The 12,766-nt window shown below is 32.8% G+C and overlaps 1 protein-coding gene across 2 annotated transcripts in view; it reads left to right on the top strand.

Annotated features, from left to right (window-relative positions):
* Positions 1-12,766, top strand: part of LOC114332093 (phenoloxidase-activating factor 1) — a 170,525-nt gene that overhangs the window by 141,170 nt on the left and 16,589 nt on the right. For both annotated transcript variants that reach the window (XM_028281805.1, XM_028281804.2), the window contains one exon: positions 2,818-3,017. In XM_028281805.1, coding sequence (XP_028137606.1) covers positions 2,818-3,017 — 200 coding nt within the window. The remainder of the gene's footprint in view (positions 1-2,817; positions 3,018-12,766) is intronic.

Raw genomic sequence — 12,766 nt, 5'->3', positions numbered from 1 at the left:
ATGCATTCATTTTTTTTATAATCCTGAGAAAACTATTAAGTAGGTATTTTTGAAAAATTTAAACGCATAATGCAAGATTACATTATTACCGAGGGTCGAAAGTCCCTGAAAACTTCTATAATGTTTATTTTAATAAGTTGCAGGGGTGAAAAAAAAAGAGAAAATTGAGTACGATTTTTAACACGTTGACGGACAGTACGTCAAATGTATAAGCAAGTGTTGTGACACTATATGTATTTTGCAAAGTATAATAGGGGAAAATGCAAAGTCTATAGACGTTGTGTCACATTACATCAATGGAAATTAGACGTCTATAGACGTTCTGTCCGTTAGCGTGTTAATTTCAAATAATATATGTCATTCAAAAGAAACTTTTTGTTTATTCTAATAGACTTTCGCCCCTCGGTTATATTGTAATATTTTATTCTGCGTTTAAATTTTTCAAAGATTCTCGTATTAGTTTTCTCAGGATTCGAAAAAAAAAATGAATGCGTTTAAAAAGCATTTGACCAAAATTTTGCGCATGTACGTATTATACATTTTTGTAATCAGTATTTCAAACGATTTTAAATGAGGTGTCACATGATATACTTTCCCATTACGAAATAAAATTAAAACTATTTCGACATAAATTTTTTGCATTGAAAAAAGTAAAGTATTTTGATTTTTTGAAAATTACATTCGGTTAATTCATTATTACATTTCCAAACTACTGTAAGTTGTTAACTTATAAAGTCTCATTTTGTAGATTTTTTAAATTTTAATCATAATTCACTACATGTATTTATTTTTATTTCATCAACTTTATATATACGGTATCCCAACCCAAAAGTAGCGGAACCGTTGAATATTTCGCGAAATGAACATCGAATCGAAAAAATGAAAACTATATGTTCAATAATTTTTAAAATTCTATCAAATGATACCAAACACGACATTCTACGTGGGGTGGGGTAACTTTAAAATATTTAATGGAGACCCCCAGCTTTAACTGCAGATTTGGATTCCTTACGTAAAAGTAAGCAACTTTTATTCGAGAAATTTTTTCTAATTCTGGATAGATGGCGCTATAATCGGAAAAACGATTTATCGTGCTACCATGGGTAATTTATAGAAATTGTTTAATACCTATAGAAACACAGTCTCAAATGAAAAATCAAAAAACACAAGTTGAATATTTTTCAAAATCCTATCGAATCGAATGCTGCCAAACACGACACGGTGTCATTCGATAGGTTTTTGAAAAATATTAAACACATGTTTTTTAGTTTTTTATTTGGAAGTGTATTTCTCGAGACAGAATATTTCTGTTATTCTATTTCTATAGAATAAAAAAAATGTCTCGAATAAAAGTTGCTTACTTTTACGTAAGGAATCCAAATCTGCAATAAAAACTGGGGGTTTCGATTTACGATTTTAAATAGAGCCCCACCCCACCTCTGGGGGTTGGAGTAGGGGGTCGTATTTGGTGTCATTCGATAGATTTTTAAAAATTACTGAACAGATATTTTTCAGTTCTTCGACCCGATTTTCATTTTAGCCAATCGGCCCCCCCTGTTAACGATGCTAGATCCGCCGCTGACCACTCATAAAAAAGTTATATCGATAAAACGAAACTTGCCAGCAAGCAATTCTAAACACAGGTATCATTTTCAGAAAATGACCCTATTTTGTTTATATTCGCTTCCTGTATCGAGATACTTTTATGTGGCACTCATTGTATTATTAGTTTTCTTATCTTAATTGGCAAGTAACATGTCAATCTCGACAAAAAAGTATAGATATCTACTAAATAAATTATTTTTCAAACTCTTTCAAACTAGTTTGACAAACAGTTTGAATTTTCAAACCTGTACGATTGACCAGTTTGACTTGACTTGGATTATTTGTCAGAAGGATTGACTTGAGTTTGACTTGAAATTAAGTCAAACTCAAGTCAAGTTCAAACATTCAAGTCGAACTTGTGCAACTCTAGTCTTGCCCTCCCTTCCCCTACTTATTTTTTCGTAAGGAATCCAAATCTGCAATAAAAATGGGTGCTCCCATTTAAGATTTTAAAGTAACCCCCGCCCCACCTTCGTAAGGGGTCGTGTTTGGTGCCATTCGATAGATTTTTCAAAAATATTGAATAAATGTATTTTTCAGTTTTTCGATCTGATGTTCATTTCGCGAAATATCGCGGGATTCGCATTTAAAATATTAAATATACCGGTGGTAAGTCGTGTTTGGTATCATTCAATCATTCGATAGATTTTTGAAAAATATTGAGTACGTATTTTTTAGTTTTTCGATCTGTCATTCATTTCGCGAAATATTCGCTTTTTTCTTGTGAAAATATGGGACCCACCCATTTCCTTACGCCCCGCTCAAATCGTCAGATTTTTTAAATGTAAGTACACTGTTTTGCATGTATTTTACTTGCCTTATCTTAATCTGACGATTTCGAGTTTTTCTAAGGATAGATTTTTTTTTTCGGCCCCCTTAACGAACTCCCCTGCTTTAAGAGCCAATGTATGGTAGAGGTACATTTTCAGGGTACAAGGTTTCTCCCCATGTAATAATCTGACGCGCTCGAGTAACTGCAAGAATCCCCGCTTGGATTCCCCCACCATTAATCAAATTACAAAAAGTTCTATCTTGTTTGATTTTTTCCGAAGTCAAAATCTGTATTGACTCGCCTAAAATGCACGTTTTGAATTTTTTCAAATATTTAAAGTCTCATGCAAGGTTGTTTTTGGCCAATTTCCACTATTTTCTTTTATAAATTTTCGATATTATTTGAGGCTCTTCAATATAATATATTATTATGTTTATTAGGTTGGGTGTACGAGTGGGAGAATATAATACTAGGACTAGACGTGACTGTGTTATAGGCAAAGATGGATCTGAAAAGTGTAATAAAGATCCTGTTCAAGATTTGGCCATAGAAGAAATTATTCCACATCCCCAATTTGATGCTACCGTAATCTCCAACGACATTGGACTTTTAAGGGTGGCACAAATTAATTTAGGTGTTGGTGAGTAATATATTATATTAATTACTATTATTAATTACACCAAAATCATGAACACGAGTTTGCACACATCATGAAAGTTAGGACTGCTAATACGCCCCGCTCCACCAATAAGAACGAGCTCACGTCCAATGACCTCACAGCAAGCCCCGCCCACTGACGTTACAACAAGTCCCGCCCCACCGACCAATGAGAACAAGGCCCTCACCAATGAGAACGAAGCCCCGACGTCACAAAGGCTCACCCACCAAGATGGCCGAATCTTGTTTGTCAACTGTCAATTTTTCTTTTCGTTTGTCATGTCAACTGTCAATTCTTCTTTTCGTTTGTCATGTTAACTGTCAATTCTTCTTTAGGTCTGTCAACTGTCAACTGCAAATTCTTCTTCTTTTCGGTCAGTCAACTGTGTTCTTTGCTTCAGTCATCTGTCAATTCTTCTTCTTTTCGTAATGTCAACTGTGAAATCTTCTTTGTGTCGAGCCATCTTTGGTCTGTCAACGTTTTGTCTATTTGGGGCGGGTCTTGTGACGTCATGAGGGGGGACGGGGCTTGTGACGTCACGAGGAACGGGTGCTTGTGACGTCACGAGGACCGGGGGCTTGTGACGTCACGAACGGAAGTGCTTGTGACGTCATGAGGGGCGGGGCTTGTGACGTTACGAGGGCGCAGATGACGTCACTGTCATCGTCATCTGTCTCTGTCATCTGTCTCGCGCAACCGACCCATACTCTGCTAAAATATGATAATCAGATCATATATAGAAGATGTCTTCTTAAATTTCGCTGGATGGAACGTCTCATTAGGGGTTGATATAATGCGTTGGGGTGATTTTCTATGCGCTCGTCAATTTCTGGGACAAATAGGACATTTCTTCTTAGACAGATTTCATTTTAAATCACGAACAATAATTTTGTTAGTTTTGTACTTACTATGCAATGTTTACAGTAATCCTAAGTACTTTGGACTGGAAGCTTTGTAGGATTTGGATATTTGAGTGAGTTACTATCCCCCATAATTATTGTATTTCGTACCTCCATATCGGTTTTAGGTTGACTTTGTAAATTAGTAATTTATCGGTAACTGTTACCTAATTGTGATTTACGACCTAACATTCAGTACAATTTGCTAAGTTTTAAGTCCAGGTGCTGGGAATCCAAATGGATTTCCAGTTATTTTGCATCTTCGTTTTGTTGCAAAAACTGACCATTTAATGCCACAGTTGGCCAAACACCTCTTCCTAGGGTGTTGGCGATATACCTAGATAGATTTAATTTCATTTGCATTTGCCAGCTTTTAAGCCAAGGGGAGATAACATAAAAGTAAGTCTGCAGGATTTAGGAAGTAATGACAGGATCTTTGTGAGATGTCACAACAGCGTTATCATCTGCAAATGTTGCAATGGTTATATTTTTGCTAGTGGGAAGATCAGTTCTGTAAATGTTATAGAGGATCGTGCCCTTGAGGCACACCATACCTAATGGGCATATTGTTGTGGTTTTGTATTTATACCTTAGGCTGTGGTCTCCAATAAATGTCTTAGGTTACGTAAGGCGTCAAGCCAGACGTTGCATACGGCCTTTGTCAGTCACCGGCAACTGCAAGTAGTAAATACAAAACATAGTACTTGTTTTACTCATTTCGCTAGGTTATGAGCGTAGGCGCAAAATCTCAATGCATTTTAAATGTATTAATTATTTTCGAATCCTGAGAAAACTTTTGAAAAATTTAAACGCAAAATGAAAGATTACCGAGGGCTGAAAGTCCCTCATCATCATCATCAATGGCGTTATAATTTCCGTGAGTCTTTGCCGCGTTTACTATTTCCTTCCATGTTTATTGGTCCTGTGCCACTAATTCCCATTGTCTCACTCTCATTTTCTCTAGATCTTCTTTGACTTCATCCTTCCACGCGTTTATAGCGCGATTGTCGTTACTGCGTATCGGATTCCCTGCCTATCTGAGTATATTGGCCTTTATATTTTATACCTGACTAGATTTTCCTTTCCGAATAGAGACTCTAACTCGTTGTTGTATCTGCGCCTCTATTCGTTTGTAGCACTGTCTTTGCAAGGGCCATATACAGGGCGAGGCAGATAAAAGTCCTATTAGAAATATCTCGAGAACTAAAGGAAACGGAATCATGAAAATTGGTATGAAGGGGTTTTGAAGAGTGATCTCTTTAATGAAAATATTTTCATCGATTTGCTACTTCCGGTTATACCGGAAGTGGCTTATAACTTCGTTTTTTTAAATGGAACATCCTATATATTTTTACATTTTTGGATTCTCCTGGATGTCTTCTTTCTTAAAATATGAGGTTGGTAATGTTATACAGGGTAGTTTAAAAGATAATTAAGTTTTTTATTAATTTCATAGCAACTTTCACACCCTGTAGAATTGTAGTAGTTTGACATCAGAAACTCTATTTATGTTCAAATGATTTTTAATATATTTTAATATATTTTATTTGTTAAAAATTGTTGGTATAGCTAAAGTGGTAGCTCATTTGAAAGGTTATTGAATTCTCTATTCAGTAATATCAACATTGACATTACAATTTATACAGGGTGTCCAAGAAAAATTATTTTAAATTAAATTAATTGACACAAAAAGAAGAATGTATGTAATTTATTTAACCCACAATACATTCTACTGCTGATAAAAAACAGAAAAAAATGTTTATTTGATAAATAAACACTGTTTGTTGCTTAAATTCGATATTCAACCTACCAAGAGGCAGATGGGCTTAAACATTAAAATTAAGCAAAAAGCAGTATCTATTTATCAAAAAACATTTTTTCTCTTTTCTGTCAGCCGTAGAATGTGTTCTTAGTTAAATAAATTACATACATTCTTCTTTTTGTCTCAATTAATTTAATTCAAAATAATTTTTCTTGGACACCCTGTAAACATTTTTAAGTCAATGTTGATATTACTGAATAGAGAATTGAATAACCTTTCAAATGAGCTAGCACACGACCCCTATTCCCTATTCAAAAATAAGGGGTGGGGGAAGTGGAAGGGAGGGAGTTGACAAATGACAGATATTTTTATCGTAAAAATGTGTCCCCCTTAGATCAAAAATTGACCTGTTTTTTATTTTGTTAAAACCTAATAAATACTGCCAAATATCGGGGTGGCTCCTTTTATTTGGCCCACTCTGTATACCTTATACATTATAAGTACAAAAATGCTTGTCACAGTTTGTACGAAAAATTTAGTTATTAACAAATAAGGTTCAAAAATGGGAGTTTTTTCGTTTAAGTTGTTACAGGTAAAAATAGGTAAATAATTATATTATTTATAATTTTTTTCTTTTAGTAGATTAGCCAAGGTTTAAAATAGCGCTTTTTGAATTTTGGTCCGATCATTTGTTGCTTCGGATATTGCAAAATCAAACTAAAATTTCGAAAATAAAAATTTGCTATAACTTTTGCGAAAATAAATTTAAGACTTTCAAATTGCAAGAAAAGTTGAGTAAAACTGTCCAAACAGTGCATAAAAATTTTTAAGGCGATTCGTCAATTAATTTAAATTTTATTCAATTTGTTTATCCCAAAGAGCTTTTTTTTCGCAATGTTATTGTTTAGAAAATAATAATGATATAGCAATTCTGTGGAAACCACATGAAAGAAAAAAAGTCGTATTTTCAACGCATTTAAAAAAATCATTAAAAAGTCATATTTATCGCTCCGAAAACATTTTACTAAAATAGAGTCATTTTTTGCTTATAAACAATTTGAATAACTTTGTTAATATTGACTGTAGGCTAAAATTACGATGGTATTTGAAAAACTGGTATTTTTATACGAATTTTCAAAAAACTTTTTGCCTAGGTTAATTTCGGTCAAAGTTAGCCACTTTTTTTATTGAAGTTATACTTCTTTAGGCGCGATTGAGAGTAAAATTTCATAATTCTGCGCGCATGCGCACACAGACAGTATGGCGTTTAGTTGCTAAATCTTTCAAGTTATGTACAGTCCGTCTAATTTACTTACCTATGCACGTCATTATCTACGCCAGAGATCTAAGTTGACATAGTTGCCAAAGTATAAAAAAATCCTGAATCCATTTTAAATCAAATAGATCACATAATTATTGTAAACGTGGATTATACAACAAAACAAATTAATATTCAATGTAAATAAATAAAAACTTAAGAAATGGAGAACAAGAATTAAGTTATAATCATTTAAGATTTGCAGTGCAAGCTGTTTTGCACTGCATTGTTTAATTATTAAAAAACGGCTCCGAACTCTTGGGAGAAGCCGATAGGTTTCTTTGTATATGTCTACAATAACAACTAAAAAAGTTGTCAGATACCTCGATTATTCCAAGTCTTGATAAAATTAGGTGAAATTTATATTTTTATAGTAGAGGATCTTTTTATAGTAAAGTAAATAATAAAAACAGTAAATATAACTGCAACTGTCAAATATATGTTACCAATTTATTCTAAAATGTCACCTTCATTCGATTACAGTTACAGGGTGTTCCGAACAAATGTGCTTCATAAAAATGCTTTATAATCCATTTATACAAATTAAATGAAACATATTATTGTGTATTTCTTTAGGTTAACATTAATAGAAATCTTCAAATATTATTTCTACGCGTATATAATAAAATATGTCTATTGGCTGTAATTCCAGTGTACTCGGCAAAATTATTCTAAAAAACAACACACCTACCGCCAAATATTTCGTGTTGGTATCATGCGACGTCACAGGCTATGACGCGGATGACGTGCAACGGTTAGTAAATTAGAAGAAGTATATAAATATATCAGTGCAAGAAAAGGCGTGAAAAGAATATATTAGCGTTTTTAGTAAATATATTTATTATAATTTTTGTGTCTTTGGATTTGTCTTCCTCAGGAGTAAGATGAGTATTATTAAAACATTTTATTGTATATTTATTACACTTCACCTTGTCTGTTTGTTACCGTGAATTTTCATTAGGTACGTCCGAACCGATACAGGCACAGTCCTCGTAGCGTATTTGGTATAGCATTCGGCCAGAGATCGAGAGGTCTTGAGTTCGAATCCGGAGCAATCCCATACTATTCTTTATTTTTTTTTTTTTGAAAGCGGTAAGCACAAAATTAGTTTGGTGTTTAAAAAAAATTAAAACAAACTGTTTAAAGTATATTTATTTTTAAGAAATCATATAATAGAAGTATAACCTCTTACGTGCGTACAAAGTACACACACATTCTTTTTTTCATTGACGGCTACTTTGTTTATAACAATTAAGCAACCTAACTAGAGCCGTTTGGAAGTCGGAAGTATATAGTTTATGTGTAAAAGTTTAAGTGAACTTTGAACCTCAAGAGAGTGATTAATAAAGTTTTAAAAATGGCGTCCTAACGGAACGGATTCGTGGTCGGTGGAAGGGAATTATTAAAATCTGTGCACTCAAAAAATGAAACTGATTCTTTAAACATATACTACGATTAATATCGCTGGAGCTTGTTGATGGATTTTGATCATAATTTTTTTAATTTGTATGTACTCACAGTCTTATAGAGTACGTTATGTATGCACATCGCTACCCTACCTAACATTACAAAATGTTAGGGGGAACTCCGCTTATCACTCAGGGATATGAAAAATAGATTACGACCGATTCTAAGACCTACCGAATATACATATATAATTTCATAAAAATCGGTCAAGCGGTCTCGGAGGAGTATGGACACTGTGACCGGAGAATTTTATAGATGTAAATATATAGATGGATATTAACAAATAGGGATTGGTGATAGAAGAGTGAAAACTAGGGGTTGTATGCATTTTTTAATTCTACATCATATAAAATTAAGGAAGATAATTTTGCCAAAAAATTTAAAAAAATGTCAGGGGGCAACCCCCTTATAACTTATGGGTATAAAAATAGATTAAAACCTATTTTCCATCATATAGAATGTACGTGTAAAATTTCATAAAAATCAGCCGAGCCGTTTCGGAGTAGTATGGTAACTAACACTGTTACAGGAGAATTTGATGTATATAGAAGTAACTGTGAATTAAATAATAAAAGTGGCTAACTTTGACCCTAATTAACCCAGGCAAAGAGTTGTTTTCCGAAATTCCGAAAATTCGTATAAAAATACCAGCTTTTGAAATCCTAAAGTCGATTTACTCTATAGTCAATATTAACAAAGCTATTCAAATAGTTTATAAGCCAAAAGTGACTCTATTTTATTAAACTGTTTTCGAAGTGATAGAAACGACATTTTAATGATTTTTTTTTCAACACTTTGAAAATATAACCATTCTTCTTGCACGTGATTTCCACAGAATTGCTATATCATTATTATTTTTTGAACAATAACATTGCGAAAAAAAGCTCTTTGCGATAAACAAATTGAATAAAATTTAAACTAATTAACGAATCGCCTTAAAATTTTTTGTGAATTATACGGAATATTTGACTCAACTTTTCATGCAATATGAAAGTCTTAAGGCCATTTTCGCAAAAGTTATAGCACATTTTTTTTTTGAAATTTTAGTCTTATTTTGCAATTTCCGAAGCAAAAAATGATCGGACCAAAATTCAAAAAGTGCCTCGGCTCATCTACTAAAAGAAAAATATTATAAATAAGATATTTCAGTATCCTATTTTTACCTGTAGCGATTTAAACGAAAAAACTGACATTTTTACCCTTATTTGTTAATAACTAAATCTCTCGTCCGAACTGTGACGGGCATTTTTGTATTTTTAATGTATTAGGTATATAGTAGCAAAGGAAGACTTGAAGAGGCTTATGTCCAGATGTGGACGTGAATGGCTAGACGAAGAAGAAGAAGGTATATAGTACCCAAAAAAATCCATTTGCAACCTGGCTGCTCAAGTGTCCCGACAAAAACCTTATTTCTCTGGACGAATTGGGAAGTACTTTAACTAGTTGGAGTCTACTAGTAAATGTTGAATAAAAATCTTCACTTTATATTTATAATCAACTTTTACTAAAACCAGCCGTTTGAGCGAGAATTAGGAATAGTCAACTCCAACTGAATAATCAACTTGACCGGTAACATATACAGCATACATACGCAACCTACTGCGTGAGAGTGTACGCAGCGTACGGCGCGGCGTTTATTGGTGACCACCGCCTGTGAAACTGTGTAAGCAGATTGATGCTACGGTCGGAGTACGATAACAGACCGCAACTATCATTATTTATTGTATTGAGTATACAGACACGACCTACGGCATGACTCTGTACACAACCTAGCTACGGCATTTATTTGAGACCACATCCTTACTTAAAAGTGCCTATTTTGAAAGTAGGATTTGAGGAGAAGCAAGATCTTGTTCTGTAAGCTTTTGCTGATTTTGTATAATAGTCCATCGTACCAAACTTTGTTGAAAAGAAAGCTTGGACGAGGACGATGTCTAAAAAGACAGCAGAGTAGTATTCTTGATATTTTAAGGATTTTAATAATTCTTTTATAACTCGGTGAACTTGTTCGATAATTGCATGTTTCGCTCTAAATCCTAATTGATGGTTAGGAATCAATTTTTGATTTGCTTTCAGAATTGGTTCTATTTTTTGTCTTTAGTTTAGTTTTGAATTCCATTGTTTTCATTCCTTTGTAGTCTAGAGTAGCTTGATCTAATTTAGTTTTATCTGAAGGAGCATGCGTTCTTTGCCAGATTGTCTTTATTTTTTGTTTCTCGGCAATTTTTTGTTTAATTATAGAAGACAGTTCTATAAGTGTGCTAGTTGACACTTTGATTGCAGTTGTGTTCCATATCGCTTTTTGTATTGATCTTATAAAATGTTCCACCGTGTTCTCTATATCAACATTGGGTTTTAGAAGAATATAGAGATCCAGTAATGTAACCAGATATTCATGATTATTTCATTCCTAGAGATTCTGACCAATAGAAAGCTACAGAAATAAAAATTACCGCGATTATTTTTTAATGATTTTCCTTCCAATCGTGTAGTAATATTTTTCATCACGTGTTTAATTCTGTCCAATCAGACTAGTATTACTGCGGTAATTTTCTACTGTACAAAATTATACTGGGAATTTTTTTAAGTAGATTGTTTCTGTTAATTGCAACTAGTTTCCTAATTTTGATAACTGTCACATTTAAGAAAATATCCATAATAAACTTTTGTTTCTGCATCTAATGTCAAATTGTAACGAGGAAAAGACAAATCGGCAAATTTAAGCGCTCGAGTTTACTTCAGTAAGATTATTTCATGAATAAAACTGTATTTAAAAATAATTTTAACTAATATTTTATTAATATCTTTGTCTAAATATTTGATAACCTGTGCTGTTCACTTTTACAAGTTGAAAAATGTGTGTCACATTAATTGGGATCAATGTCACTGAATGTTTTTCTACAAAGACTTGAATTTTATATGCAAGTATTAAAAAATAACTTTATGTATATCACACGACAGTAAGCATAAATAAGAAAATATTGCTCCACTTTTTCTCAAACTTGTTGTTATTGGGCAATATCCACTCGAGTCCTGCGGGCTCTCGTGTATATTGCCAGACAACAAGTTTTCGAAAAATTGTCGCATTATTGTCAATTTATTCTCACTCTCTTGTGATATTAATGCCGATAATTTTTTTCGATAATCGATAATTCGATAATGTCAGATGCCCTTCGTGGCTACGGAAAAATACATTCAATGACGTTAATGACAATTAGTACGTTCTTTAACGGTAAAATATTTCAAAATCTTTAAATTTTAAAGAACCGCTTAGATTGACATGAAATTTGGCATACACATAGCTAATAAGTCAAAGAAAAAAAGTGATATTGGGCTGATATGTGCTTTTGGTCTGGGGATGAGTTACACCCCATCTCGTTGGGAAAAAAATATATGTCCAAAATAAGTTCGGAATTCGATAAACTGACTAATTCTAAGCAACTTTTGTTCTATACAGTTTCTATAGAGTTCTTCTATAGAGTCAATACTTTTTGAGTTATTTGCGAGTGAATATGATAATTTTTCAACAAAATACCCACGTTTTTAGACGGTCTTTCGCAAATAACTCAAAAAGTAAGTATTTTGTCAAAAAAAATATTTTTAATAATAGAAATAATCAACTATTATTAATGAGAAATAAGCCACAATTTTACAAAAAATGATTTTATTTCGAAGCTCAAATCAGGTTTCGTTGTCAAAATACAAAATACTATAATTATAATATGCTTCAGAACCATAATAAAAATAATAATAAAAATTTAACAAAAAAAAGTGAAAAAAATGGTGCATACAGTCGGAAAAATGAAAGAATACCAATGAACGAACATATAAAACATGCTGTATTTTCCTGTCACCGTGTCACAAAGAAAATTGCCCAGAGCAAGTACATGTAATAATAATTATAATTATTACATGTACTTGCGCTGGCCAATTTTTTGTGTCACACGGTGACAGGAAAATACAGGAAATATGTTCGTTTATGGGTATTCTTTCATTTTTCCTACTGTATATAAAGTCTGTAGACCCAGTAGAGACAAAGGTGTAGCTAATGAAAAGTAGGTTCTTATTCGTCAAATTCGGAACACTTTTTGGGAGTGTTGAAAAAAGTTTTATTTTTGTTTTTTTAAAAAACTTTTAACATTAAAAGTAAGTGAGTTACGCTCAAAATATTGTTGGCCCCTTTTATTTTTTGGTAAAAATAATCACGAAAAGCACCCCCTAATTAGCATCCCAAATAAAATTAATCGTTACCGCTTCACAAGTTACTTTGCTTATTTAACCTTTA

Source organism: Diabrotica virgifera, chromosome 6 (genome assembly GCF_917563875.1).
Source record: "Diabrotica virgifera virgifera chromosome 6, PGI_DIABVI_V3a".
In the NCBI taxonomy this organism is placed as follows: domain Eukaryota; kingdom Metazoa; phylum Arthropoda; class Insecta; order Coleoptera; family Chrysomelidae; genus Diabrotica; species Diabrotica virgifera.
Note: the sequence above shows the minus strand (reverse complement) of the source record. Positions and strands in the feature narration are given on the sequence as shown.